This window comes from Mesoplodon densirostris, chromosome 12 (genome assembly GCF_025265405.1).
Source record: "Mesoplodon densirostris isolate mMesDen1 chromosome 12, mMesDen1 primary haplotype, whole genome shotgun sequence".
In the NCBI taxonomy this organism is placed as follows: domain Eukaryota; kingdom Metazoa; phylum Chordata; class Mammalia; order Artiodactyla; family Ziphiidae; genus Mesoplodon; species Mesoplodon densirostris.
The window spans coordinates 20851393-20877245 of NC_082672.1; the positions used below are offsets into that span (position 1 = coordinate 20851393).

General features: G+C 38.3%; 1 protein-coding gene across 5 annotated transcripts in view; it reads right to left on the reverse strand.

Annotated features, from left to right (window-relative positions):
- Positions 1-25853, reverse strand: part of UTRN (utrophin) — a 533820-nt gene that overhangs the window by 149583 nt on the left and 358384 nt on the right. For all 5 annotated transcript variants that reach the window (XM_060114636.1, XM_060114635.1, XM_060114639.1 and 2 more), the window contains 2 exons: positions 13925-14097; positions 101-257 (listed from right to left, as the gene is read on the reverse strand). In XM_060114636.1, the coding sequence (XP_059970619.1) occupies positions 101-257; positions 13925-14097 (330 nt within the window). The remainder of the gene's footprint in view (positions 1-100; positions 258-13924; positions 14098-25853) is intronic.

A 25853-nucleotide genomic window follows, 5' to 3' on the forward strand; every position in this document is an offset into this window, starting at 1 on the left:
ATAATTGGTTCCACTCACATATTTATTTTATTTTGAGTACTTACTTCACCAAAATCAAAATGAATGAAAGAAAGGAACCCACCGTATATGATCAACTTACTTTACAATGATCATACTGGAGTTGTAAGGCTGGGACATCCCCTCCAATAGGCATTTGTTTTCTAAGCTCTTCATCTTTCATATTCAGCCATTTGATCAGCTCTTCTAAAGACGTCAGCAACCTGTTCCACTTCTCAGCACTGGCCTCCAAATGAGCCCTGTGAAGAGATAATGCTGACCACATTTAGACATTTGAAATTCATCCAAAAAATTATGTACCTTCCTTTAGCCTAATAATCATGTACAACCAACTAATGCTCACGTCTAAGAAGGAGGCTGAAACTTTGTAAAAAGAATATATACTTCCTGTAAGAAACAGTTATTTTGAATAAGCTAGAATATTAAGGATATGTTGGTAATATCTGTCAAAAGTTAAAATATACACCTCCACACCACAAAGGCATCAATATGAGGTTCTCAAGAAGAATGTCCATGATATAATGTAAAATTATTTAAGCAAGTTTCAGTAGTTTATGTATAGTATATATGCACATTCAAATGTAACTTTTTTCTCATTTCATCTATATATACAAAGAGAGGGATAGAGAGAAGAAATCATATGCGTATAAAATTTTTAGAAAGATACATACCAGATGCAGTTACTACTGAGAACACCATAAATGCTTAATTTTTATATATTTTTGTACTAATTGAGTATATGCAACAGGCTCGTGTGATTTTTCTTTCCAAAAAAGCTAATTTGAGGGGGGAAAATTACTAATGTCTTGATTTCTCTTGTATTCAAATAAATTACTGAAAGCAGAACAGCATCAACATTTATCTCAAAAAGTTGAAAAACAATAAAAGATTACTTGGACAGAACACTATTTCGTTTATGGCTGACTGATGTCCAGTGACAAACGTTATGAATAGAAAACAACTGAGCAGAAATCACTGCAGTACTTTATACTCTGATTCAAAGATGAGGTCTTTGTTTCAATAATAATTTCTGTTTTTAGTACAGAAAAGTATCTTCAGGTTCTTAAATTATGAACTTCATAATTAGGGAACTATGTTTAGGAAAAACATTTTTTCTGCTTTATAACAAATTTAATCAGTTATACATATACATATGTTCCCATATCCCCTCCCTTTTGCGTCTCCCTCCCACCCTCCTTATCCCACCCCTCCAGGCAGTCACAAAGCACCGAGCTGATCTCCCTGTGCTATGCAGCTGCTTCCCACTAGCTATCTACCTTACGTTTGGTAGTGTATATATGTCCATGCCTCTCTTTTGCTTTGTCACAGCTTACCCTTCCCTCTCCCCATATCCTCAAGTCCATTCTCTAGTAGGTCTGTGTCTTTATTCCTGTCTTACCCCTATGTTCTTCATGACATTAGGAAAAACATTTTTTATGTGATGAAGGCTTCAATAAGAATAAAGCCTTTGAAAATAGAAAAGTAAATAAAAGACAAATTTGCTAGTTGCTCCTGCTAGAGCCTTGGAGAAAGCCCAAAGCCTTGGAGAAAGCCCTGCCTCAAGCCCACACCACATGAGTTGGATTTAAAAAGATAAGTAAGTCAAAAACAACTCGGGAGACTCAAGGAATCAGTATTTCCTCAATCTTGCATCACCCCAGTGGACAGACCATGAATGTGGACTTAAATGCTAAACTGCATGAAATGGAATTAACTTGACTGTCCATGACCTTTCAGAATGAAAGGGGCAAGGCTAATGGAGACAGACATAAGCCTTGTTACACAACAGCTTCCAAAGACTAAAGATTTATGATAGCAAAAGATGACTCATTTGGGGCAACCCCAGATACAAGAAATCTCTGTTGACCATGTTTCACATCCTCTCATACCACAACGTTCACCTTAACATTGGCTTATGAGCCCCACTTCCACAAAATTGCTCCTTTACTGAGTGATATGAAACAAGTCAACCAAGCACAGCAACTACTGACCCTCAGACCTATTAGTAATTTCCTTTTTGGACATCTGACCTACTTGAATCTTTGTCTCAAAGCTAATAGCTCTGCTATGGGCTTCCCTGGTGGCGCAGTGGTTGAGGGTCCGCCTGCCGATGCAGGGGACGCGGGTTCATGCCCCGGTCCAGGAAGATCCCGCGTGCCACGGAGCGGCTGGGCCCGTGAGCCATGGCCGCTGAGCCGGCGCATCCGGGGCCTGTGCTCCACGACGGGAGAGGCCGCGGCGGTGAGAGGCCCGCGTACCGCAAAAAAAAAAAAAAAAAAAAAAGCTAATAGCTCTGCTATAGTTCATTCAAACAAATATTTCCCCATTGATCACATTAGGTGGTATTTCCAGCAGTGGATATTCAACAATATCATAAGTCTTGTTTAAAAGTTCCTAATGTTTTTCAGAAGAACAACTATGTATCTCTGATCTCTAGTTCATCTCTAATTCCTAAAACAATGACCATAGTCTATCAGCCAATATTCTTGGCTAAAAGAAAAAAATGGGAGTTCTGCATATCTCTAAAATACCATGAACCTGAATTCTGTCACACACAAAAGACCAACTTTCCAGCAATTTATTTATAGTTCCATTGTCAGCTGGTTAATGTAAAACAAACTATTCAAACTATAAAATTCTATGTCTTATTCAAAAAATCTAGGTATGAAATAATTTTTTAAAAGTTAGGAGTACAGGGGCTTCTCTGGTGGCACAGTGGTTGAGAGTCCGCCTGCCGATGCAGGGGACACGGGTTCGTGCCCCGGTCTGGAAAGATCCCACATGCTGCGGAGTGGCTGGGCCCGTGAGCCATGGCCGCTGAGCCTGCGCGTCCGGAGCCTGTGCTCCACAACGGGAGAGGCCACAACAGTGAGAGGCCCACGTACCGCAAAAAAAGAAAAAAAAAAGAAGTTAGGAGTACAGAAAAAAGTTTGAGGTATCATAATTATAATTTGAAATTCTATTTTATTCTCTTGTATTTACAGTCTTTTCTGTTCATTCTACAGGTGCTATGATTGACCTCACATTACAAACTTATGCTTTAATGAGATCCTGATTCTGTTTGAGGGCCAGCTTTTCTGTGTTCATACTGATTAATTTTAGGCCAAATATGTCCCTGATAAACAATACTTTTACTTGGCAAAGAACAGAACTAAATAATTTCAAGTATATTAACTGAAAATTCTCTCTTCCAGTTACAAAGCATTTTGTCCTCAGTATATTTAACTGAGTTGGTGCAATTTCTTTCCAGTATTTTTGAATCCAAAAAATAAATCCTGGACTTCCCAGGTGGCGCAGTGGTTAAGAATCCGCCTGCCAATGCAGGGGACACGGGTTCAATCCCTGGTCTGGGAAGATCCCACATGCCGTGCAGCAACTAAGCCTGTGCACCACAACTACTGAAGCCTGCACCCCTAGAGCCTGTGCTCTGCAACAAGAGAAGCCACCACAATGAAAAGCCTGCACACCGCAATGAAAAGTAGACCCCAATCGCCGCAACCAGAGAAAAGTACACACGCAGCAACAAAGACCCAACACAGCCAATAAATAAATAAGTAAGTAAGTAAATAAATAAATAAATAAATATTTTAAAATAATAAATATTGATAAATAAATAACAGCTAGAAATCAGAAGTTCTTAGTCAATCAAGAAGTGCTTGAGTGTCTTTGTGTGCAAAACACTTATGCACACACCCTGACCTCTTATTTCAGATTATTTGATCCTGCATCTTCAATGTCTATAGTTTAACTCTTTAATCAATAACCAAACCAGACATTACATTCCTATGACATCTAGTTACACACTCATTGTATTGAGAACATGATAATGTCTTTTCCAATGCAGTTTACTTTTTGACTGCACAGAAATAATGAAATTGATCACTGAAATCTATGGCATTCAGCATTGAAGAACTATTTATAAAGATGAAGGCAATACTCTTTTAAGCGAGATACTAAACTGACTTTGAAATAAAAAAGATAACATTGGTCTATGTGCTCCTCTATATCTTTCTTTTTCCATAGTAAAAAGCAAACTGAGGTGACAGAATCTCTGACTGGAAAATCTGTTCTGGTTATTCTCTGATAGATTATAAATATGTGTTTGGTGGATTACTACCATATGCCCAAATAAAAGCATGCTTCTGTAGTAGCCTTCAGTGTCCTAGTTTCAATTTAATTCTTTCATCTTTCAAGATGAAAGCCTTTTCTTGGGCACTGGGTTGAATGCTTTGCAAAAAGAAACCTTACATTTGTGCTTGGTATAGTTGTACTTCTTCAGTTTTACTTGAAACATTCTGAGGCTTATATTTCCCCAAGATTACAGTTAACCAGTCATCAATCATGCTTTCAGAATCTTCGCTTAAAACGTTTCTTTATCTAACACATAACTGTGGGCACTTACATTTTGGATAAGAGACTTTATTATCCTCTCATCTGCTTCAGTTCATTCTTTGGGTACCCGACATGTGCAAAGCAGTAGATGCTTTCATTGCATGTATTAGCAACTCAGGGTGATGTCTACGTCAGAAAATGCTTCACACAAGTTAATTCTTTTTAGATTGAGTCATCTATTTTACAACTCTCTAAACATTTTTAAATGACCAGTTATTTTTAAAACTATAATATGAAAACTTTTTTGAACATAAACATCCATAAAAATGGCACCTCATCATTTAAATATTGTAGAAAAAGAACTATGGAGAAAACTATGTATTAATATTAATATCTATTTTAAATCACCAAAAGCCTCTACCTTTCATGTTTCTTCAAAGAAGTTTTTATCCCTTCTCCCAAAGTACAGATACAAAAAAAAGAGAGCAAACAGTGTGAATGAGTAGGAGGAGCATTTATTAAAATAAAATACAGTTTTTCATGTTTTCAATAAAGTCAAACATCTATGGAGCGCCCACTCTGATATCAGGCACTACACTGGTTCAGAAATAGAAGGTTCCAGGGTCAAGTTAGGAGGAAGAAAAGTAAACCAAATATACTCTGAGATAGGAAACCTCACAACAACTCTCTGAGGCAACTACAGCTCAGAGAAGGAAGAAACTTGCTCAGGAAGCCATGGTGAGAATCTGGAATCCACACTAAATTCTAATCTCTTTCCACTATGTTGCTTTCATCATGGACAGCACTTAAGAGGGCAGACAGAAACTGCCAAGGTATATTTGTAGACAAGTAAAGATACATTTGAAAAGTAGTAGGTCTGGTCTTCCCTGGTGGCGCAGTGGTTGGGAGTCCGCCTGCCAATGCAGGGGGACACGGGTTCGTGCCCCAGTCCGGGAAGATCCCACATGCCACGGAGCGGCTGGGCCCGTGAGCCATGGCCGCTGAGCCTGCGCGTCCGGAGCCTGTGCTCTGCAACGGGAGAGGCCACAACAGTGAGAGGCCCGCATACCCCCCCCCACAAAAAAAGAGATATACTATCCCCTATTGTGTAAGGAAGAAATGCACAGAATTAAATACCCACGTTGGCATTCTTACTACAAAGAAACTTTTATTTTATGGTAAAACCCATAGATTACAAATTGAGTTATAGTGAAAGAAAATACCTTCATTAGTGCAAGAATAACCAGTAACATTAAAAGGGGATTATTTCTGCTCCCAGAAAAGGAATTAAGACTGACTAGGAGAAAAAAGTTGAGTCCTCAGAATTCAGTCTGTTCTGAAAAGAACACCAAAGCTGTGCTTCCAATATTGTAGCCACCAGCAATATGTGCCTATTTCAATTTAAAGCTTCAGTTAACTAAAATAAGTAAAATGGGAAATTCAGTTCACCGGTTGCACTAGCCACCTTTCAACTGCTCAACATGCTACATATGGCTAGTGGTTACTGTAGCGAACAGTGCAGATACAGAACATTTCCATCGCTGTAGAAAGTTCTACCGAAAAGCACTGAGCCAGAGGAAAATAAGAAGGAAAGCTGCAGAATTTTCCTCTGTGAGATCTGAGAAAAAAAAAATGTTAGAAGTTTTACAATATGGTTAGCAAAATCGACTACCTAAAGTTAAAAGTGGTGTCAATGACATTGTAAAAGTGTGATAACGTTAGATGTAATGATGATGTTAAAGGTTAATCTCCTCTAAGGGCCTCTAAAAAGGTGCTCTGAATCTTTAAGAGGCTCATAAAAGAAAGGGAAGATAGAATTTTATCTTTGAACCCTGTTTTCATTAGATTTGAGAATTTCACTGGCCTTTGAAACCGTAAGTTAATAAGGATCCATATTAAACATTAAGCTGATAAGTGGATATTTAATTAACATAATCCTAAATTATACAAATTTAACATATAAGTTTAAGCATGGCCTTCACATTACTGAATTTATTAGTAATTTCCAATTCACATTTTTCCAGGAAGTAAAAAACATTGTTAAAAGTTCCTAAGAGCCTATCTTCTAGCTCAGGTTTCAAATCTATCTTTGCTTATATTGATCTAAGTGGAATAGAGACTTGTATGTATTGTTTTTTGATTGCAAAAGAATAGTTGGTAAATTAGATTTCCGTATTTTAAAAGTGTAATCAAAGTTATCCGAAAAGGGACTTCGCCACTGGTCCAGTGGTAAAGAATCTGCCTTCCAATGCAGGGGACACAGGTTCGATCCCTGGTCAGGGAACTGGGATCCCACATGCCGCGGGGCAACTAAGCCCACGCTCCATAGCTACTGAGCTCACACACCTTAACGAGAGAGCCTGTGTGCTCTGGAACCCTTGTGCCACAACTACAGAGCCTGCATGCCACAACTAGAGAGAAGCCCACGTGCCACAGCGAAAGATCCCATAAGCCTCAACGAAAATCCTGCGTGCTGCAACTAAGACCCAACGCAGCCAAAAATATAGATAAATAAAAAATAAAAACGTTAACCGAAAAGACTGGAAAATAGTACTTAAGATATTAACCCAAGGCTTTGAGTCACGTGTAATTCTGCAGTTCCAATGATCACGCCGTGGTCAATGGAGGTAACGTCAAGCATTTCATGTAGACACAGTGAATGTTCAATAAATATTAGCTGTTATTATGATCTTTGACAGATAGTCTCTTTTCTAAAAATGATGATAAATTGCAGCAAATATTCCCGGCCATGACAATACTGATTTTAGCACAATGAAAGCACAATTTGAAATACAGAATGCACAGAAGGGACATCTATCTGATGGCCTTATTCTCAGAAAAGAATGAAGCAAGGCTGAATGCAGAGAGGGAGATTTCGAGAGGTTTTGGGAGCCAATGAGGAATCGAAATCTTTAAAAGTTAGGGATAGTGGTGATTATGATAGAAAATCATTCAGAATTGCAACAGCAATTCTAAGTAGAAACTGTCAAGTCTCAGGTGAAGAAATGTTATCATTTTTCACTTTCCAGTGCAACACTAGGAAGCCCAGAATTTAGATCAGGGGATAGGGAGGGTATGGTTATCAGAGCATCAGCAATTGGAAAAGCAGACAGGAATTTTAAGGGTGAGAAGAATTTCAAGGTCCTGACATTACTGAAATGGTTTATAATGAAATCCAAGCTGGGTAGATGGGGTTGATGAAGTCTAAAAAGTGGAAGGGTTTAAGCAACTAAAGATAAGGAGAAAGATGTGTAGGTTCGGGAAGATAAAGGAAAAATAAAAAGAAAGCTAGGAATTCCTCAGTTGAAAATATTAGAGGATGTGCATTTTTAAACAATCTAGTTAGAATATTGTAGACAAATTATATATACAGAATAAAACTACAAAGTTAGGGGATAGTATATAGGTGGTCCCGGTACATATGAAGCTAATGAAGGAAGGTCCTTTTCATAAGATCCATAACTTTAATGTGAAGGAGAGTTGTTTCACTGATGATGTTCTAAGCAATCCTGATTTGCTACAACAGAGGGCTCTTCTCCAACTAACATGGCAAAATCAATGGCACACAGATGTGCATGGCCAGGCGGGTTGTAAAAAAATAAAAAGTGTGCTCTGAAAACAATTTGCCCCTGGTCTCCTGAGACTGATCATCCCAGGGATGCCAAGATAACATGGGATGTCAACCAAGTCCTAGGCCTGGGCAGATCTATAGGGCTTAGAAACAAAATAGGGATAAAAGCATTTAGACAGCTTCCCTGGTGGCGCAGTGGTTGAGAGTCCGCCTGCCGATGCAGGGGACACGGGTTCGTGCCCTGGTCCAGGAAGATCCCACATGCCGCAGAGCGGCTGGGCCCGTGAGCCATGGCCGCTGGGCCTGCAGGTCCAGAGCCTGTGCTCCATGACAGGAGAGGCCACAGCAGTGAGAGGCCCGCGTACTGCAAAAAGAAAAGCATTTAGAGATAAAGTAAGAAGAAACTGAGAAGTCAAAATATACAGAGTTATCAGTAGAGATATCGACACCAAGGATGATAAGTGAGGAAAAGATGCAAAATAAAAAGTCAGAAGCTCAAATCAATGAGTCAAGTCGAAGAGTGTCCTATACATCAGGAGGAAGCAGGAATAAGATGATGAGAGGGTAAAATAATAGATGTATCCACTTCTAATGACAAGTTGTTGAGAGATGGAGCAGCAATGCTCAAGAAATAGCAATAAGGCTGCCAACTTTCCCTCTTATCCCTGTGCACAGGGCTGCTGTTCAGCCAGTGTCTGCTGGCGCCATACTGGGAGTTTATGGCTAGCATTCTACTTGGTGTCCGTAGTAGTTGTTAAATAGTCAGAATGTTCCTGTTGACTGCCAGGTGAGGAAAATGGGAAAACTGAACTCTATTAAAGAGTGTTTCAAGTAAAGCAGGCAATTAAGGGGACAGTCAGCTTTCAATTACAGAGAAGAGTGATGGGAGAGTTTAAACAAATATTAAAGACATAGGAGAATTTGTTCACAATAGAAGCCAGTGCAAGTGTAGACTATACTTTAAAGGAATGAGACGAAATAACAGAGGAACAGGAATTCATAGTGCACTCAGCAAGCAACATTTTCAGTAAGGACTGAAGGAGGCAGCTGGCTGTGGGGGAAGTTACTCCACGTTTTCGTTAAAGAGAACACCTCCACACCCCAGCTCCTTGGGAAGGGGTTTTCTCACTAAGTACATTCCTGGCCTCTTCTCCACCCTTTCACTCTCTCTGTCCCTGCAGAGGTAGAGTGAGGAATCTGATTTGTAGATTTGGGGAATAACTGGATCTGCTTAGCTCAGCCCACTCTTCCCTTTTGAGAACAAGCCTGCAGAGATGGAGTTCTTTTCTACTCTTCCATGAAGGGTTTCCCACATGGGAGGCCACATTGTCCAGTGACTGCTGGGGAAATTCTGCCTGCTTCTGGAGTCCGGTTAAAGTCCCATTTAGCTCTCACTCTAAGCACCTCCTCCAGCCTAGCCTCTGTCAGTAATTAACATGACACTGTTGTTCTCACTTGTCCTTACTTTTGTTTTCTATTTCTTCTGAATCCAGCCAGGAAAGAGGGATGCTACTTGTTGGGGACCTTCTCAGAAATTCCCAATAATAGTGACTATGAAACAAGATGGGGTAGTGAGAATTGCTATGTCTTTTGAACTAATTAGTTCCAAACATAATGGTAATCAATGAGAGTAATAATAATAGTTAATTATTTAGTGCTTACCATGTGCCACTGTTTTAGGTACTTTATAAAGGCTAATTAAATCAACTATTCATGATGACTCTCTAAGGAAGTTACTCCTATTATCCCTATGTTGCACAGGAGGAGATACATGTTGGCCAAGTAACCTCCCCACAGTGTCACAGCTGCCAAGGAACAAAGCTAGTGTTTAAACTTACTAGGCAGTCTAGCTCCAGAGTATTAAATGCGTCCTGTACCACTTCTCTCTGAGGTGTGCTTACTATATGAGGGCCCATTACTAAGAATGATAAACCATTTTATCTTTTCTTTAATTGTGATATAATTGACATAACATTAGTGTCAGGTGTACAACATAGTGATTCAATATTTTTATTGATTACACTCCATAGAGTTATTATAAAATATTGACTATATTCCCCGTTCTGTACATTGCATCCTTTAAACTTTTTGTTTTATACCTTAATTCCCTTCACTTATGTTGCCCCTCCCCTACTCCCCTCTGATAACTGCTAGTTTGTTCTCTGTATCTGTGAGCCTGTTTCTGTTTTGTTATATTTGTTCAATTGTTTAATTTTCTAGATTCCACATGTAAGTGAAAACATACAATATTTGTCTTTGTCTTACTTATTTCAGTAACTATAATACCCTCCAGGTCCATCCATGCTGTCAGAAATGGTAAAATGTCATTTTTTATGGCTGAATAATATTCCATTATATATATATATATATATACACATACACACACACACACACACATATATATATACAAACACATATATATACATATATATGCATATATATAAATATTCCATTGTATGTGTATATATACACATATATATATAAAATCTTCTTTATGCATTCAACTGTTGATGAACAGTTGCAGGCTGTTTCCATGTCATGGCTATTGTAAATAATGGTGCTATGAACACTGGGATGCATATATCTTTTCAAAGCAGTGTTTTCATTTTCTTTGTCTCAATACCCAAAGCAACTGTAATCAAAATAGTATGGCACTGGCACAGAAACAGAAGCATAGATCAATGGAACAGAATAGAGAGCCTAGAAATAAGCCCATGCACATATGGTCAATTAAATCTACAACAAACGAGGGAAGACTACACAATGGGGAAAAGACAGTCTCTTCAATAACTAGTGTTGGGAAAACTGGACAGCTACAAGTGAAAAAATGAAATGACCATTTTCTCACACCGTATATGAAAATAAACTCAAAATGGATTAAAGACTTAAATGTAAGACCTGAAAACATAAAACTCCTAGAAGAAAATATCTATGCAGTACACTCTTTGTTGGTCTTAGCAATATTTTTTTTTTGTATTTGTCTCCTTAGGCAAAGGCAACAAAAGCAAAAATAAAGGAATGGGATCTAATCAAACTAAAAAATTTTTTTGCACAGAGAAGGAAACCATCAACAAAATGAAAAGGTAATCTACTGAATGGGAAAAGATATTTGCCTATGATATGTCCCATAAGGGGTTAATACCCCAAATATATAAAGAACTCATACAACTCAATACAAAAACAAACAATCCAATTAAAAAGTGGGCAGAGAACCTGATAGGCATTTTTCCAAAGAAGACATACAGATGTCCAACAGACACATGAAAATATGCTCAACATAGAGGAAAATCATCAGGAAAATGCAAATCAAATCCACAATGAGATATCACCTCACAACTTTCAGAATAGCTTTGGTCAAAAAGACAAGAAATAACAAGTGTTGGTGAGGACATGGAGAAAAGGGAATCCTTGTATACTGTTGGTGGGAATGTAAATAGGTGCAGCGACTATGGAAAATAGTTTAACGGTACTTCAAAAATACGATCCAGCAATTCCACTCTTGGTTATTTCTCTGAAAGGGTCTCTTCACAGCTCTCTTTGTCTTTAGAACTTTGCTCATCTAATAATGCACTCTCCATAGTTGTGTGAGAGGGATATTTCCAAAGCTTAAGTCTAATCATGCCACCTAAAAATTTTCAAATTCCATTACCAGTGGAATGGAGCATGGTGCACACAGGTGTTCCATGATTTGTGTCTTACCTCCCTCCTCACCTTTTTCGCTAGTCACAGTCTTTCCCCTCTACATCATCAGCAAATTCTGTTCTCAGTCAGACTGAACTTCTTAACTGCTCCATGAAAACACAGTGTTATTTCTGGCCTCCTGCTTAGCTATCTTTCTCCAGCCCTCATCCAGTCCATCTGGGGAAAACTATACATCTTTCAAGGCTCAGCTTAGTAATCATCTCTTTCATGAAGCCTTTGATGATCATCTGAAGTGAAAGTAACCACTTCCTCCTTTGGACCCATCTTAGCCTGAAGAGAACTGTGAACCCCCTAGGGGTAGGGGCCATATCATATTTCTGATTCACAATGCCTTAAACCTAGAAGTAAGTTCTTATTAAATGCTTGAATCTCCAGAAATGAGTAATCAGGCTAAAAATTATTTTAATTTATTATCACATTACTAACACATTTTACTGGAATGTATGATTTGTCTTGATCCAGAAGCCCATTGGCAGAAGCTTATTCCTCCGTCTTCTAAAAATAACTTTATTTATTAGATAGTACTCCAACTATAGCTTACAAGTTCTTTCTTTCCAGGTTAGAAAACAAAATGTGACTTGACATGCTTAGGCAATAAAGGCCATGAAAGGTCAAAGATTTTTTTTGTCTTCATTAAATTCTCCTTCCTGAAGAACGCATCCTCCAAACTCTCAAAATTCCAGCACCATGTACACAGTCTTCACCAGGGCCAGGCCTGTGGCTTTTAGCTTTTTACACTAGTTGGTTTTCTTAGAACCTCAGTGAATGTTTTCTACTATGTTAACACTTTAAATCTTTTTATTTATTTATATTTATGGAGAACAGAAAGGTGAAACCCAATGGGGTCTGGCCAGTTGAAAATTCAATTTTAAGCAATCACAAGTATATTCTCTCACTATACAGTACTCCCTAATTTTCCTCTCTAACTAAAAAAGAGTAGTTGGTTGATAACGTCCAACAGGATCTTTACACAGAGGTTTCTGTAGTCACGCTACATTACCCCCTTCTTTAAGTGTAAAAAGAAGTGCAAATATCCCTTTATGAGCCCCAGAAGAATAAAAACCTTTCAGGATTTCTCTTCAGAAGGAATTTTTTTTTTAATTCATTCACAGTAAATAAATAATCCGTGAAAGATTTCTGCTCTCCATGAAGTAGTCAATAAAATGCAGAAACCAGTTGAAGCAGATCCACTGAACCCCTTTATGTAAGAAAAAATAAACCAGATGCTACATTAGACAGAAATTACATAGACTAAGGAACTATCAGATTACCCCATTCAATCTTCACAGCAATCATGTGGGTTAAATATTTATATTTTGAGTTTGTAAATGAGAAAACCAAGGCTCAGAGGGAATAAGTGACTTGCCCAAGGTCAGTAAGTAAATAGTAAAGTCAGAGTCAAATTCAAGACCATTTGGTTTAAGGTTGTACATTTTTCAATAAATCATACCATTTCTGAACTTTAAGATTTAAAAAACTGACCTAGATGCAAGATCCAAGTCTTTCTACCAACATTCATGTTCTTAGTCAGTTTCCACTAAACTCATATCCAGTTATGTATTATCCACCATCTAGTAAACATAATTCTACAATTTTCTTAACTCCTAGTAATAATATTAATAGCTGTCACAGTAGGTCTTTTTTCAATGTCCTTTCTTAGTCAAATTCTGGTCCTCAAATTCATCCTTATTTACTTTTTACTTTCTCCAAATGGAGACATGAATCATCAGTTATCCATTTTAGTGTCCATAAGTGATATCTAATTTCTAAAAGTACATCTTCAAATTGGACATACAAATTGCATGACGAAGAAAAACACGTTCATTGCCAAGAGTCAGAAGGATCTAGATTCAAATCCTCGTGTGGCACTTGTTAGCTCAAGATCTTGTCAAGTTCTTTATATTCATGAAGGCTCTGTCACCTCATGTAAGAAAGAATTTTACTATTCACCTCACTAGGATTTTTTGAATACTAAATAAAGAAATGTTTGTAAAGATCCTAACACAATACTTGGTTAAGGTAAACACTCAACAACTAGCAGGTATTGGTAAAATCTTTAGTATTATTAGGTTTAAAATACAATATGCAAATTTGTAACTAGTCAGGAACAGTTGACAGAGGGCACTGGACATAAATGGAGCTAAAACTGTAACTTTAAAAAAAATAATCTTTGCATTTAAATCTTAAACTATTTCTTAAGAAGTAGCATGCTGGTAAGGCTTCCTGTTCTCCTCCTGATATACAAAAATCATGAAAATACTCCTCCCCCATTATTTTTATTTTGATACTGACAATGCTGACCTGATACTGGCAGATTTTGCTTTTAAGTCGTTCCATCTTTGGTTCATATCATCCAGTCGATGCTGAAGCATAGTAGCCTCTTCAGAATTTCCCAAAGCTTTTACCATCTTCTGCCTGTTTCCATCGAGGCTTTTAAATATGTCACTGTGGGCATCAATTTCTGCCTGGATGTCCTGAACAGAAAAAGGCAAAGAGATAATGCATATATTAGGTATTAGTGTCAACATTACTTGGGATTGCTATACAAACTTTACTTTTTTCATATTCCACAAATGAGTTTTTTAAAAGCAAAATAGTTAATTTTAGCTTAAATGATAACAAATTTAAGTGTTTTCACAATTTCTACATTGAAAATAATAGTTTTAAAATCTTTAATAAGACACTGATTTCCCCCATTCTTAAAAACAGAATGTATCAATATTATAATCTAAATTTCATGTATCAGCTAGTTAGATGTTCAAATTCAATGAGAAATTTTTGAAATTTTGTACAATTGTGGCTGCCAAATCACTCAACTTTGCTTAATACCCAAATAAATTCTTTCTCCCCTTTCCACATAGGCAAAACTTCCCTCAAAATATGTAGTTTTACAGAGGTCACTAAGATATTACATAATTAAACTTTTTTTTAACATTTAGACAAACTTACTAATAGTTCATCCTTTTAATCTAATAAAATTTATTTCTAAAATTAAAAAAAGCATTCTCATAAAAATGTTTATCCTCATTAAGAAACAAAAATAATGACAAAATAATATTTCTCCTGTTAAAAAGGAAAATATTTTGTTCACTTCTATAAAGTAAATTTGAGGGCTTCCCTGGTGGCACAGTGGTTGAGAGTCCGCCTGCCAATGCAGGGGACACGGGTTTGTGTCCCAGTCCAGGAAGATCCCACATGCCGCGGAGCGGCTGGGCCCGTGAGCCGTGGCCGCTGAGCCTGCGTGTCTGTAGCCTGTGCTCTGCAGTGGCAGAGGCCACAACAGTGAGAGACCCGCGTACCACCAAAAAAAAAAAAGTAAATTTGAGTGTAGTTTAAGTAAAATAAGAATTAATATAAATTAATAATAAAAATTGGTTCAGACTTTGAGGAAGCATTTTGGCAATTTGTATCAAAAGCCTTAAAACTGTTGAAATTACCTATCCTAAGAAGATTTACATATAAACACATTTATCACATTGATTGTTTTTAAAATAAAAAAGTAAAAACTTTCATAATACACATTAATGCTAGTTTATTATTAGGTTTTAAAATGGAGGATAAAAAACTATATATTGTGATGTTAATTTAATTTTTAAAGTAGGTGTTTATATTAGCCTATGTATTTGTAAATCATTGCATACACATACATTAGAAGACTATAAGAAATAAATCAAAATAGCGCCATCTCCATATAAGAGGATTAAAGGTGATTTTAGTTTTCTTCTTTACACTTCTCTGAGTTTCCAAGTTTCTATAAAAAACAGGGTTTCTTTTTGTAATTAAACAAATACAACAAATTTAAACTTTAAAATACAGAGGGTCTTATCAATTGTTTAGTACTCTCCTGTTATAAGGTTGTCAACACAATTTTCTATATTAATTTGGCAATCACCTTTTCTTCATGAATAAATGGGATGTGTAGCTAACTCTAGTGTGACAGCCACTACTATCCAACAACTGAGTATGAACTTACAAACAGAAAAGCAGACACCAGAAGGGGCCATGAAGGTGTGGGGTGAGTCTCCATGGCATTAATTGGTAAGGAATATTAAGGCAACATATTGCAGAAATAAAAATTATATTTCTGGTAATGAATCAGAATTAGTAAAAGAAGAGCTAACTCAAACACTATAATTTTGTTACACTTCTCATCTTCAACTTTCCTTTATAATCATCATTCTTCTTTAGTTTCTCCAACTCTAAATGGGCATGGTAAAAATTTAAACAGAAATTCTTCGAATACTCAGAATGCTATTATTAATTTAGAACTTACTCCTGATAAGCAATCCATGTATTCCATTAAGAACCAAGGCTTAGCAGCCAGCGTTGAAGTAACTATTCTTCAAGTATCTACAGACCTACACAAACCAGGACACATGGAAAAGCCTTGTACAACTCACTACTCCAATCAGCATGGTAAAAAGGTGTCACACAAGGTTAAGGGGCAGAACTGCTGTATTATAATTTCTGGGAAGATTTGTGACATCTAAGATGACATTAATAGGGTCATATTTGAGAGAGGTGAACACAAAGTTTGATGGACGGGGCTTCCCTGGTGGCGCAGTGGTTGAGAATCTGCCTGCTAATGCAGGGGACACGGGTTCGAGCCCTGGTCTGGGAGGATCCCACATGCCGCGGAGCACTAAGCCCGTGAGCCACAACTACTGAGCCTGCGCGTCTGGAGCCTGTGCTCCGCAACAAGAGAGGCCACGATAGTGAGAGGCCCGTGTACTGCGATGAAGAGTGGCCCCCACTTGCCACAACTAGAGAAAGCCCTCACACAGAAACGAAGACCCAACACAGCCATAAATAAATAAATAAATTTTAAAAAAAAGTTTGATGGACGGCTTCTGCAAAATTTATGCTCTAAATTTGCAAGCCCATTGGTCTCTGGGTTATCTAACAACAAAGCCAAATCAGGTCTTCCTGCGAAGTGTAATCTGAGTACACCCAGCATTAGGGTTAACCACTGAACAAAAACTCTAACATTGTTGACTCTTCTGCACTTTACTAGCACCTCCGTCTCAGAGAGTACACAGCAGACACTGATGGGGAAGCAGGGAAACACAGCCAGATACTGATTCAAGGTTCTCAGGCTGCGCAACAGTATGCATGTAAATGGCAATCTGGTTATAAATTTAACTTGGGAGGTTTCAAATAGAAATTCTCAGTAAAAAAGAAAAAGAAAAGGAAACTTCTGCTAAAAGATTCTTTGATGACATCTCCTGAACAACATAGTCCTATTCTTTAGAATAGAACTGTTTTATTTTTGTGTTCTGAAATGCATTTTAAGACATCCAAAGAGATATATCAAAAGCCCAGTTTTAAACTTCGGCTGTAAATATGTATGATAGCCATCTTTCTCAAAAAGCTCAGTGACAGAGTACATAAGCAAGGCCTCCCTTTGCTCTGTATTGTCAAGGAGAATTTGGCCTCTAATTTCCTGTGCAGGTTCCTAAACATCATTATCAGTGGACCACACCTAAAATCACAAGGCAACTTCAAACCACAACTTCCTGTAGCAGCCTGACCTATTTGCTTCTTTTCATATTCAAGAGACATAGAAAGACAGAAGCACATCAAGATTCATAAATAGTTTCCTCAGTTTCACAGGGGCATTCCACAACATGAGGAAATTTGGATACAAAAGCACAAAGCAAATTTGGCTCTTCACTTCAGATCAGGTGATGCCTGTTCCAATCCAGCCACAATGACAGATGGAGTAAAACAGAAGTGCATCACTGGCCCAGTCAGTGATCGTAAGTATTTCCATAACGTTTTGGTTAAGAGCACCACCAGTGATCATATATTCCTGTTGCAACATAAGTTTCAATATGTGGAAGACCCTTCCACACAGGAGCCTCATCAAAAATTAGGAAGAAAATCAACAACAAGAAAACGATCAAAGAAAAGGGAAATCAGCATACATTGTTTTTTTAATTTAACCTTTGGTGGCATATTTATTTGGCCAAATATATCAAGAGCTCCTAAAGACAGAAAATCATCTTAATATTTCTTCTGTATCCTTCAGAGTCTCTGTTACACAGAGTAAGTCTAATGAAAAATAGACGTATATGGATAGACAGATACACAGATACATACATAGATAGATGGGTGCAAAATTGCATAAATGAATGTATGAATAAGTTCATCTTGATAGACTGGCATATAAGCCACTGTAATGCCAAGAGAAATCAGACAAATAATTAGAAGGAAATGTAGTAATCATTTTGTTTAATCTCTTCGTTCAAAAAATTTAACAGGGAGAAATTATTATTTAGAAGCCTGCACTGCAAAGCCTTGCCTAAGCTCTTCGCTGGAAATTTAGAATTACCCGCAGTTAATGAATCATGCTCCTTCATAGATCCCTGTGTAATGATGCACTGGTTTTAAAATCAAGATGCCAGCATGGGAGTCTGTCAAATCATGACCCTGATGTAACATCAAATGCTAAAATAAATTAAAGTTCTATGAAAGAGGGTTAACTCCCACTGCACAGCTGGGAGATTTGCCCTACTAATGCTTACCTCTGTCACCTGGAAGCCTTTTTGACAATTAAATAAACATTAAAGCACAAAACGGTTATTGATAATTAGTTATGGGAATGTAATCCAGCTAGAAGCACAAAGCAATGCTCTTCCAACCATTTAACATAAGCCAGTCATGTGCAAAGAGGGACCCCAGCAAAGTATTCAAGCAGTTAAACTAACATTTGAAAACAGAAGAAATACTTTAAGAATTCACTTTAAAGGCTTGCAGTGTACTTTCAAACAATGTAAGCATAATGTAGAAGGTTAAGAAAAGCTAAGGGTTAGAATAAAGAGACTACATATTTTTCTCTAAGTAAAATACCATCAAAAGCCTAAGAGGCACACTTTCAGAAGAACCTTGCAGAAGACAGCTACAAAAGCTCACAGAGGTTCACTGATCAACAATTAGTCCTTTTTTATACAACACCCACTACCCAGGTCAAAATAAACTGCACAAATAAAGCAAAACATTTATTCATTTACTTATTTAATAATTGATATTTTAATACCAGTTTTGCCCTAACTGGACATTTCTTCAATGATATAACCCATAGAGATATTATATGCAAACACTTTATAATGTAAATCACATACATTTTATTTCTTTATAATGTTCTATAATCAAGTAGTGGCTGCAGCTGTGTAAGCAAAAATATTTCCTTAGGGCTTCCCTGGTGGCGCAGTGGTTGAGAGTCCGCCTGTCGATGCAGGGGACACGCGTTCGTGCCCCGATCTGGGAAGATCCCACATGCCGCGGAGTGGCTGGGCCCGTGAGCCATGGCCGCTGGGCCTGCGCGTCCGGAGCCTGTGCTCCACAAGAGGAGAGGCCCGCGAACCGCCCCCCCCCCCAAAAAAAATATATATATTTCCTTAGATTATTATAAACAGAACTGCTTGAACCCTCTTATAAGAAACAGAGATTTGGAATAGTGCCACTAAGAAGTCTTCAACAACTAAGTTGGTATTAGAATAGATTCACCCTCTTTGGGCCTTGCTGACATAATTTTGGTTTTTTTTTTTTTTTTTTTTTTTTTTGCGGTATGCGGGCCTCTCACTGTTGTGGCCTCCCCCGTTGCGGAGCACAGGCTCCGGACGCGCAGGCTCCGGACGCGCAGGCTCAGCGGCCATGGCTCACGGGCCCAGCCGCTCCGCGGCATATGGGATCCTCCCAGACCGGGGCACGAACCCGTATCCCCTGCATCGGCAGGCGGACTCTCAACCACTTGCGCCAATTTTTGGTTTATTTTTGCATGGCATATTTACCTAACCCTACATGGCCACAGAAGTGTTTTCTCTGAAGGAATCCTGACCCCTTTTCTGAAAGTGAAGAAGTGAGGTTAGCAACAACTTCCCAACTATATCCCAAGGCTCAGGCTAAATCAACAAAGTTAACCATTAGGGGAAAAGAAATCCACTGTTCCTTTCAAAAGTGAGACCGGCATTCAGAGACAGTTTAGGATTGATTGTCAAGAGCTCAGTAGGATCACTGCCTGAGTTTCAGGTTTAGAAAATGAGGGATCATACCTTTTAAAAAATAGCTAGGTATCACCTAAAAAAAATACAACCTAATATTATCCTCAAAGGTCATTATGTGCTATGTAAATATGCTTTGAGACAGCTTGTGAGACTTCTGGGACAGTGAGTGATTGCAATTAACTAATCAATTATTACAATTAACTTGCTGATGTCAACAAATTATTCAATTAATTATTTATAAATTATATTTTCTTTCAACAACTAATCTCATAAATTTTAACCACTCTGTTAATAATTATAGAATCACATTTTGACAGATAAAAGAGTGGTATCACCTGGTCGACAGCAGTATTTAAAAAGTAAGAAATCGGACTTCCCTGGTGGTGCAGTGGTTAAGAATCCTCCTGCCAATGCAGGGAGCACGGGTTCGAGTCCTGGTCCGGGAAGATCCCACATGCTCCAGAGCAACTAAGCCCGTGCGCCACAACTACTGATTCTGTGCTCTAGAGTCCGCTAGCTGCAACTACTGAGCCCGCGTGCCACAACTACTGAAGCTTGTGTGCCTAGAGCCCATGCTCCGCAATAAGAGAAGCCACCACAATGAGAAGCCCACGCACCGCAACGAAGAGTAGCTCCGCTTGCCGCAACTAGAGAAAGCCCGTGCTAAGCAACCAAGACCCAACGCAGACAAAAAAAAAAAAAAAAAAGTAAGAAATCAATACCAGTAATGTTCTTTTCCCATTATCTGTGATTATAAATATATGTTAGACAATAGAGTAGGAAAAAAGTTAAATTACTAAGTGGAACAAATTCACAATTAACTGCACTTTCAAGATAATTTGAATAAGCCAACTTGAAATGATAAAAAATTAAGAAACAGAGTACATTTAAAATTCCAACATAGCAAACACTGCTATTAAGAAAAATATTTTTCACAACAAAGTAAAGTGTTCAAAATCCTTGACTCTATACCAATTGTTACTAAAACATACGAACATCCTAGTGAGTTAAAATACAGTGGCTTTCCTTTTGAGGTGCACTTTATATAAGCAGGTTTGATCTGCACATGAACTGGAGTTTAAGAACAGTTATTAACAAATGTTTTCAAGTTATCAAACTATTGCCCCACCCTAATTCCTAAAATCAGATTGTATAAATGAAACTGAACAAGTTTGAAAACCCAGTCAAAGGTTTTTGTATTTTAAATGTTTTAAACAACAGTCCTGGGGCACCCAACTCTTCAACTCCTGACCTGTGAAAAAGCAGTTCCTATTGCCCAGAAAGCTCTCATTTTCTTCCCCAACACACATCTCCCACATATAAGCCCACAATCTCAGTTCCTTCCTTAATTTTAAAGTCATCTTAAGTCCCAGTTTAAATATCATTTCTCCAGGAGAAACTTCACTGCACTCAGGTTAGATTATGTCTACCTGTCGCTCTTACAGCTACCTCCTTTTGCTCAGTCACAGGCTTACAGAATACAGACTTGTTTAAGGTCTGTATCCTCCTACTAGGCTGTAAACTCAAAGAGTGGAGGTCTACCCTGTTATCCACGCCATCATTGAATTCAGCCCAGTGTCTGGTACATACTGTGTACTTCATAAATATTTACTAAATATTAAAGCAAGAGTAGACCTTGAAATTGGAAGTTGACTGTGTCTTTCCAGGATAAAATTTTTAAAAATTAGATATTGCAAATTGAGCAGCAAAGTATAGCTTCAAATTATAATTTTAAATATCGGTCATCCTAAAGGATGTCAATATCATAAAGGAAATTTAGCATTGAGCGGTTTCTCTCTGTGTTGTCACTATGGGAAGCAGCTTTCCCAAAGGATTCACCAAGAGAGTGGTGCTACTCAGACTCCCTCTCTCTCTCTCACACACACACACACCCTTAGAGAACTACCATTACCATTAATCATCTAGTAGCAGAACTGCATAAATTAATAAAAGGCAACAGTCACTCAAAATGTCACTAAGCTAAAATTGTCCATTATTCTATCCTCTGTGACTACTAAATAAATGGAACAGACAGTACACAGTGCAGATGGCCAAGTATACCAATATATTAACAGCCACTGAGTCCATCAGATACTTCCATTATGAAGTACTTTCAAGGAGAAAATCAATTCATTAAAATCAAGGTAGCAATAAAACCAACTCATAAGCTGAATTTCAGAAAGGTATTTTGGTGGATCAGCTTTCTGTGTCAAGTTAACTGTGAGTCTGAAGTCTCTGTAGAGTCACCCTGGTCACAACTGCTCTCCCCTCATCACCTGGTTGGGTAATTAGGATCTGCTTGCTGGCTGGCACTTTTTGCCATAAGGTCATCCTCTCTTGGCGAGAAGTTCCTGTTTCAATCTCCTCTTTAAGACCACTCTGGGGAACACGTGGTTCCCTTCAATCAGGGCTTCCTGATCCTTGGTGAGCTGTCACCTTGAGGAAACAGTAGAGAATGTTTCCTGTCCCCTGGATCCCCAGGAACTCTGAGTCCCAAGTGCAATTTGCCCATCCTGCTAATGCTGGAAAACCACAATTCTAGCGTCACACATTTTGGGACTAGATAACCAGATTACAGGCCCAACGACATGCCAAACATCCATGTATGAACAGATACCCAAATATAAGTCACAAACCACTAGATTTCTTTAAAATTCAAAAAATATCAACTAGATATCCCCTTTCAATTTATCTCACAAACAAACTGCTGTCTTGAAGTTATGCTGAAGGTCTGCTGTCATCTGGAAATTTCAGTTATCTGACCAGTCTTCAACTTTTCAGATTAACATTATTGGAAGACCCACGACTATCCCAACCTTGTACTCTAGTTTTCTTAAAGCCTGAAATGGTTTCAGGAATCCAGCAAAACACATTTTGCTCTGGGAACTTAAACATCAGCTTGAACAATTATAATTACTGATAAGAAAAGTGTTAAATCACCAAGTGTTAAATCACCGTGTGATCTGCTCTAGAAGCAGATCACTAATATTGAGGAAAAGATAAGACTAAGGAAACTGAAAATAAAGGGACTATGGGAAGACCATTAGCTTCCAAAGGTATCATGTGGCTTTTGCATTGGAGCAGTAAGCCTTGGTCATTCCCTAGAACTGGCATTTTTGCTTTCAGAGTTGGGGGAAGGTAGTTGTATTTGAGGTGTGAGGTAGTGGTACCTTTCCATAATACAGCTTTCCTGGCAATGAATCAATGTAGCATAGGCTAAATATATGAGACAGCTTTTGTGAAAATACACAAAGGATTTTTTTTAAACTGAGTTGGAGAAAAATACATTCATGTATGACAACTTCCTACAAATGAAATATGGCAAAGAGATTAACTTTCACATAGATTTTTATAAAGGCGTCTAACACAAAAATAAACATATATGGAGAACTTCAGAATGTGAATGGCAGCAAGATTGTTTCTCTGAATTTGCTCTTTGTCTCAAAAAAAAAAAAAATCCCAAATCAAGCTTTTGACAGGACTAAGCCTGTAGGCTTCTTTTACTGTCAGTTTAACTACTAAAAGAAAAAATAAGAAATATGCAGACACTAAGGATTAGGAATTAAAGGAGGAAACTAACATGACCAGAACTGGTAACTTTGTCAATAAAATAGCCAAAAAGCTGAGGCAGGTTACTAACCTCTGGTATCTGACCTAGGATTTCAAGACTAATAGCAGCAATTACAATACAAAAGGCCAGCTATTGACCACAATTACTGCCTCTCAGGGGGTCTAAGTAATGAATTATTCATGTAACGTATGCCCTATATACCTTTTTAGGAAGAAACAGACAAATCTATACAAACCAAGCTAACAGACAGGTCATAAAGTTTGTCACCTGCTGTTACCAGCTGCCGTAAAGAAAGTTTCTCTAACCTCCTCCACCTCTTCTAAACGGTGAGCAAGTTGACTAGGAACCATCCTTTACCTTCAGGAATGTAGGTGCTTAATAACATATTAAAGGGAGAGGTCATAACATATTAAAGGGAGAGGTCAAAGTGAACCCTGTGTTACAGTCCTTACTATGACAGTTGGGGTGCGGGGAGAGAACCAGGAAGGAGGGAGCATTCAGCCAGGAGAAGCGAATTCTTCTTTCTCCACCCTCTTCCCACTGCACTGTTTCTACCATCAGGAGACAAGCAATGACTGCAATTGTTTTGGAAAAGCTTTCAAACTTTTCAAGTGACACGGTTTTACGCCTTTCCCCCCCGGGCAATTGTGGTTTTGTAAGAAAAAGTGCATTATTCTGTAAATGACTCAATACAGTCCTGCTTATATTTGTACTTGCAAAGAACCATAGGGTATTCGTGGTGAGAGCCACAGAGTACATCTTTAACAATAATGATAAGTAATTGATTTATGCACAGAGAGTACTTCATCCCTTTCCTTTTCTTTAAAGATGGTAAGTTGAAAGAACATAGGTGTTTGGCATCCAAAGGCTAAGGAAGGCAGAAGCCCATGAGCAGCACATGGAGGTTTTCTGTTTTGTTTAACTGTAAATGTAAGGTAGCCTTTGGCGGGCTAGACTCAGTCCTAGAGTATGCCAAGAACTTTCCCATGGAAAAAATAACTAAATGCAAAAATAATGATCCAAGCATTAAAGCTCTACAGTGTACACAAGCACTCCACATTTAAGACAGACAGAACCAGAAAGAAAAAGGAGAAGTCTGAGGTCAGATGTGCCATCGTCACTTTGAGGCATCCTCTCCTGCCTCTCAGAACTGAATCTTCAGAAAGGAGGCTGGAAAAGTCAGTGCTCGGCCACTGCAGGGAGATAAACCTGAGGGGTATGGAAAACAGAACCCAGGCCTGATGAAGTCAGACTTTGGCATGAAAACCCAGTGTTGTTGCTGGTTGTTTTTTTTGTTTTTTTCCAAAATAACTTTCAATTAAATTACCAGCCGACTTGAGTACAAAGGATCTCTTCTGATGTGAAATTCTAAAACTGACAGGCATCATGAGAAGCCCTCCTGACCAAAGGAAAGATTGCTAACTTGATCTTTAGTTGAAAAAAAAAATTTTAAGAGGATATCAAATCAAATGGCTTAGAAGTTATATTAAATAATCAGAATCAATAGACTATCTGCCATCTAAATGCATAGTAAAAAAAAAAAGACAAGAAAAGGAAGAAAGAAAAAAGTACATTGATGAAGTCTGCTTTCTGCATACCTTTTCAAATTTTGTCAGCAATTCCCGTAAGCTGAAGTTCAGACCAATCATCGTCCAGTAGCCCTTGAAGCCTACATCTTTCCGGCAAACTTCCTTCAGACAACAGCGTTTAACTTCTAAAAACCGTATCTTTTCTGGCTATACTTTAAAATCCTTTGTAAAATCCTTTACAAGCCTTGCCCTTGAGCTATGGTCCATGAGCAGCAGCAGCTTGCGCTGGGACATTTTAGCCACCCCACCGTGGGTCCAGGATTTCATGGACTTCAGAGTTCACAAGGAATAGACCTGCTTGTATGTTCTCTGGTAGCCGCGTTCCACGAGGCTGGCATGGTCTCCTTTTTCTCTGGAAAGCCCAGGATTCCCTTCTGTTCACCTCACTAATGACCTGCAGCCCATAACTTTTCTCTCCTGGGCCCCAAGCTTAGAGTTTATTCTCAATTACACAAAGCAAAAAAGAAGCTATATCCTGGAAACTTGCATGAGAGAAGGCAAAAAAAAAAAAAAAAAAAAAAAGAAAAAGAAAAGAAAAAAAAAGAAGAAAAAAAAAGAGCCAAGTATTACCAACTTCCTCCATTCAGACTAGTTTCAAGAAGAAAAAGAAAAAAAAAGCCTGGGTAAGGAGCCAGTTTTCAAAAAGCATGACTTATGTAGAGTTCGAACAGCAAGGAGGGCACTCTTGTCTGAAGAAACACCCAAACATGGGACAAGAGACCACCGGCTTGCACTCTCCCAGACCCTGGCAGCCTGCGTTGCTATGGTAACCACCAAGCTACTTTCAATCCAGTTCCCTAAATCAAGCTATGCCTAAGGGATGCTGTGTCAGTGCAACAGAGCTAAGTTATTTAAAAAGCTGTTCTAGGCACCGGGAGAAAAGTTTAAGCAGCAGGTCTCATGGTCCCCTTTGCAGAGTTTGCGGCAGGGAGGGCGCCTCATCAGCTTTGGCTCGCCGATCTGACAGGAGTGTGGTAATGCACTTCTCTTTCCAGCAGTTGTTTATTATTTTAATCAGCATCCTCCCTTCCACCACCCCTCACACACAGTTTAAAGTGAAGCTC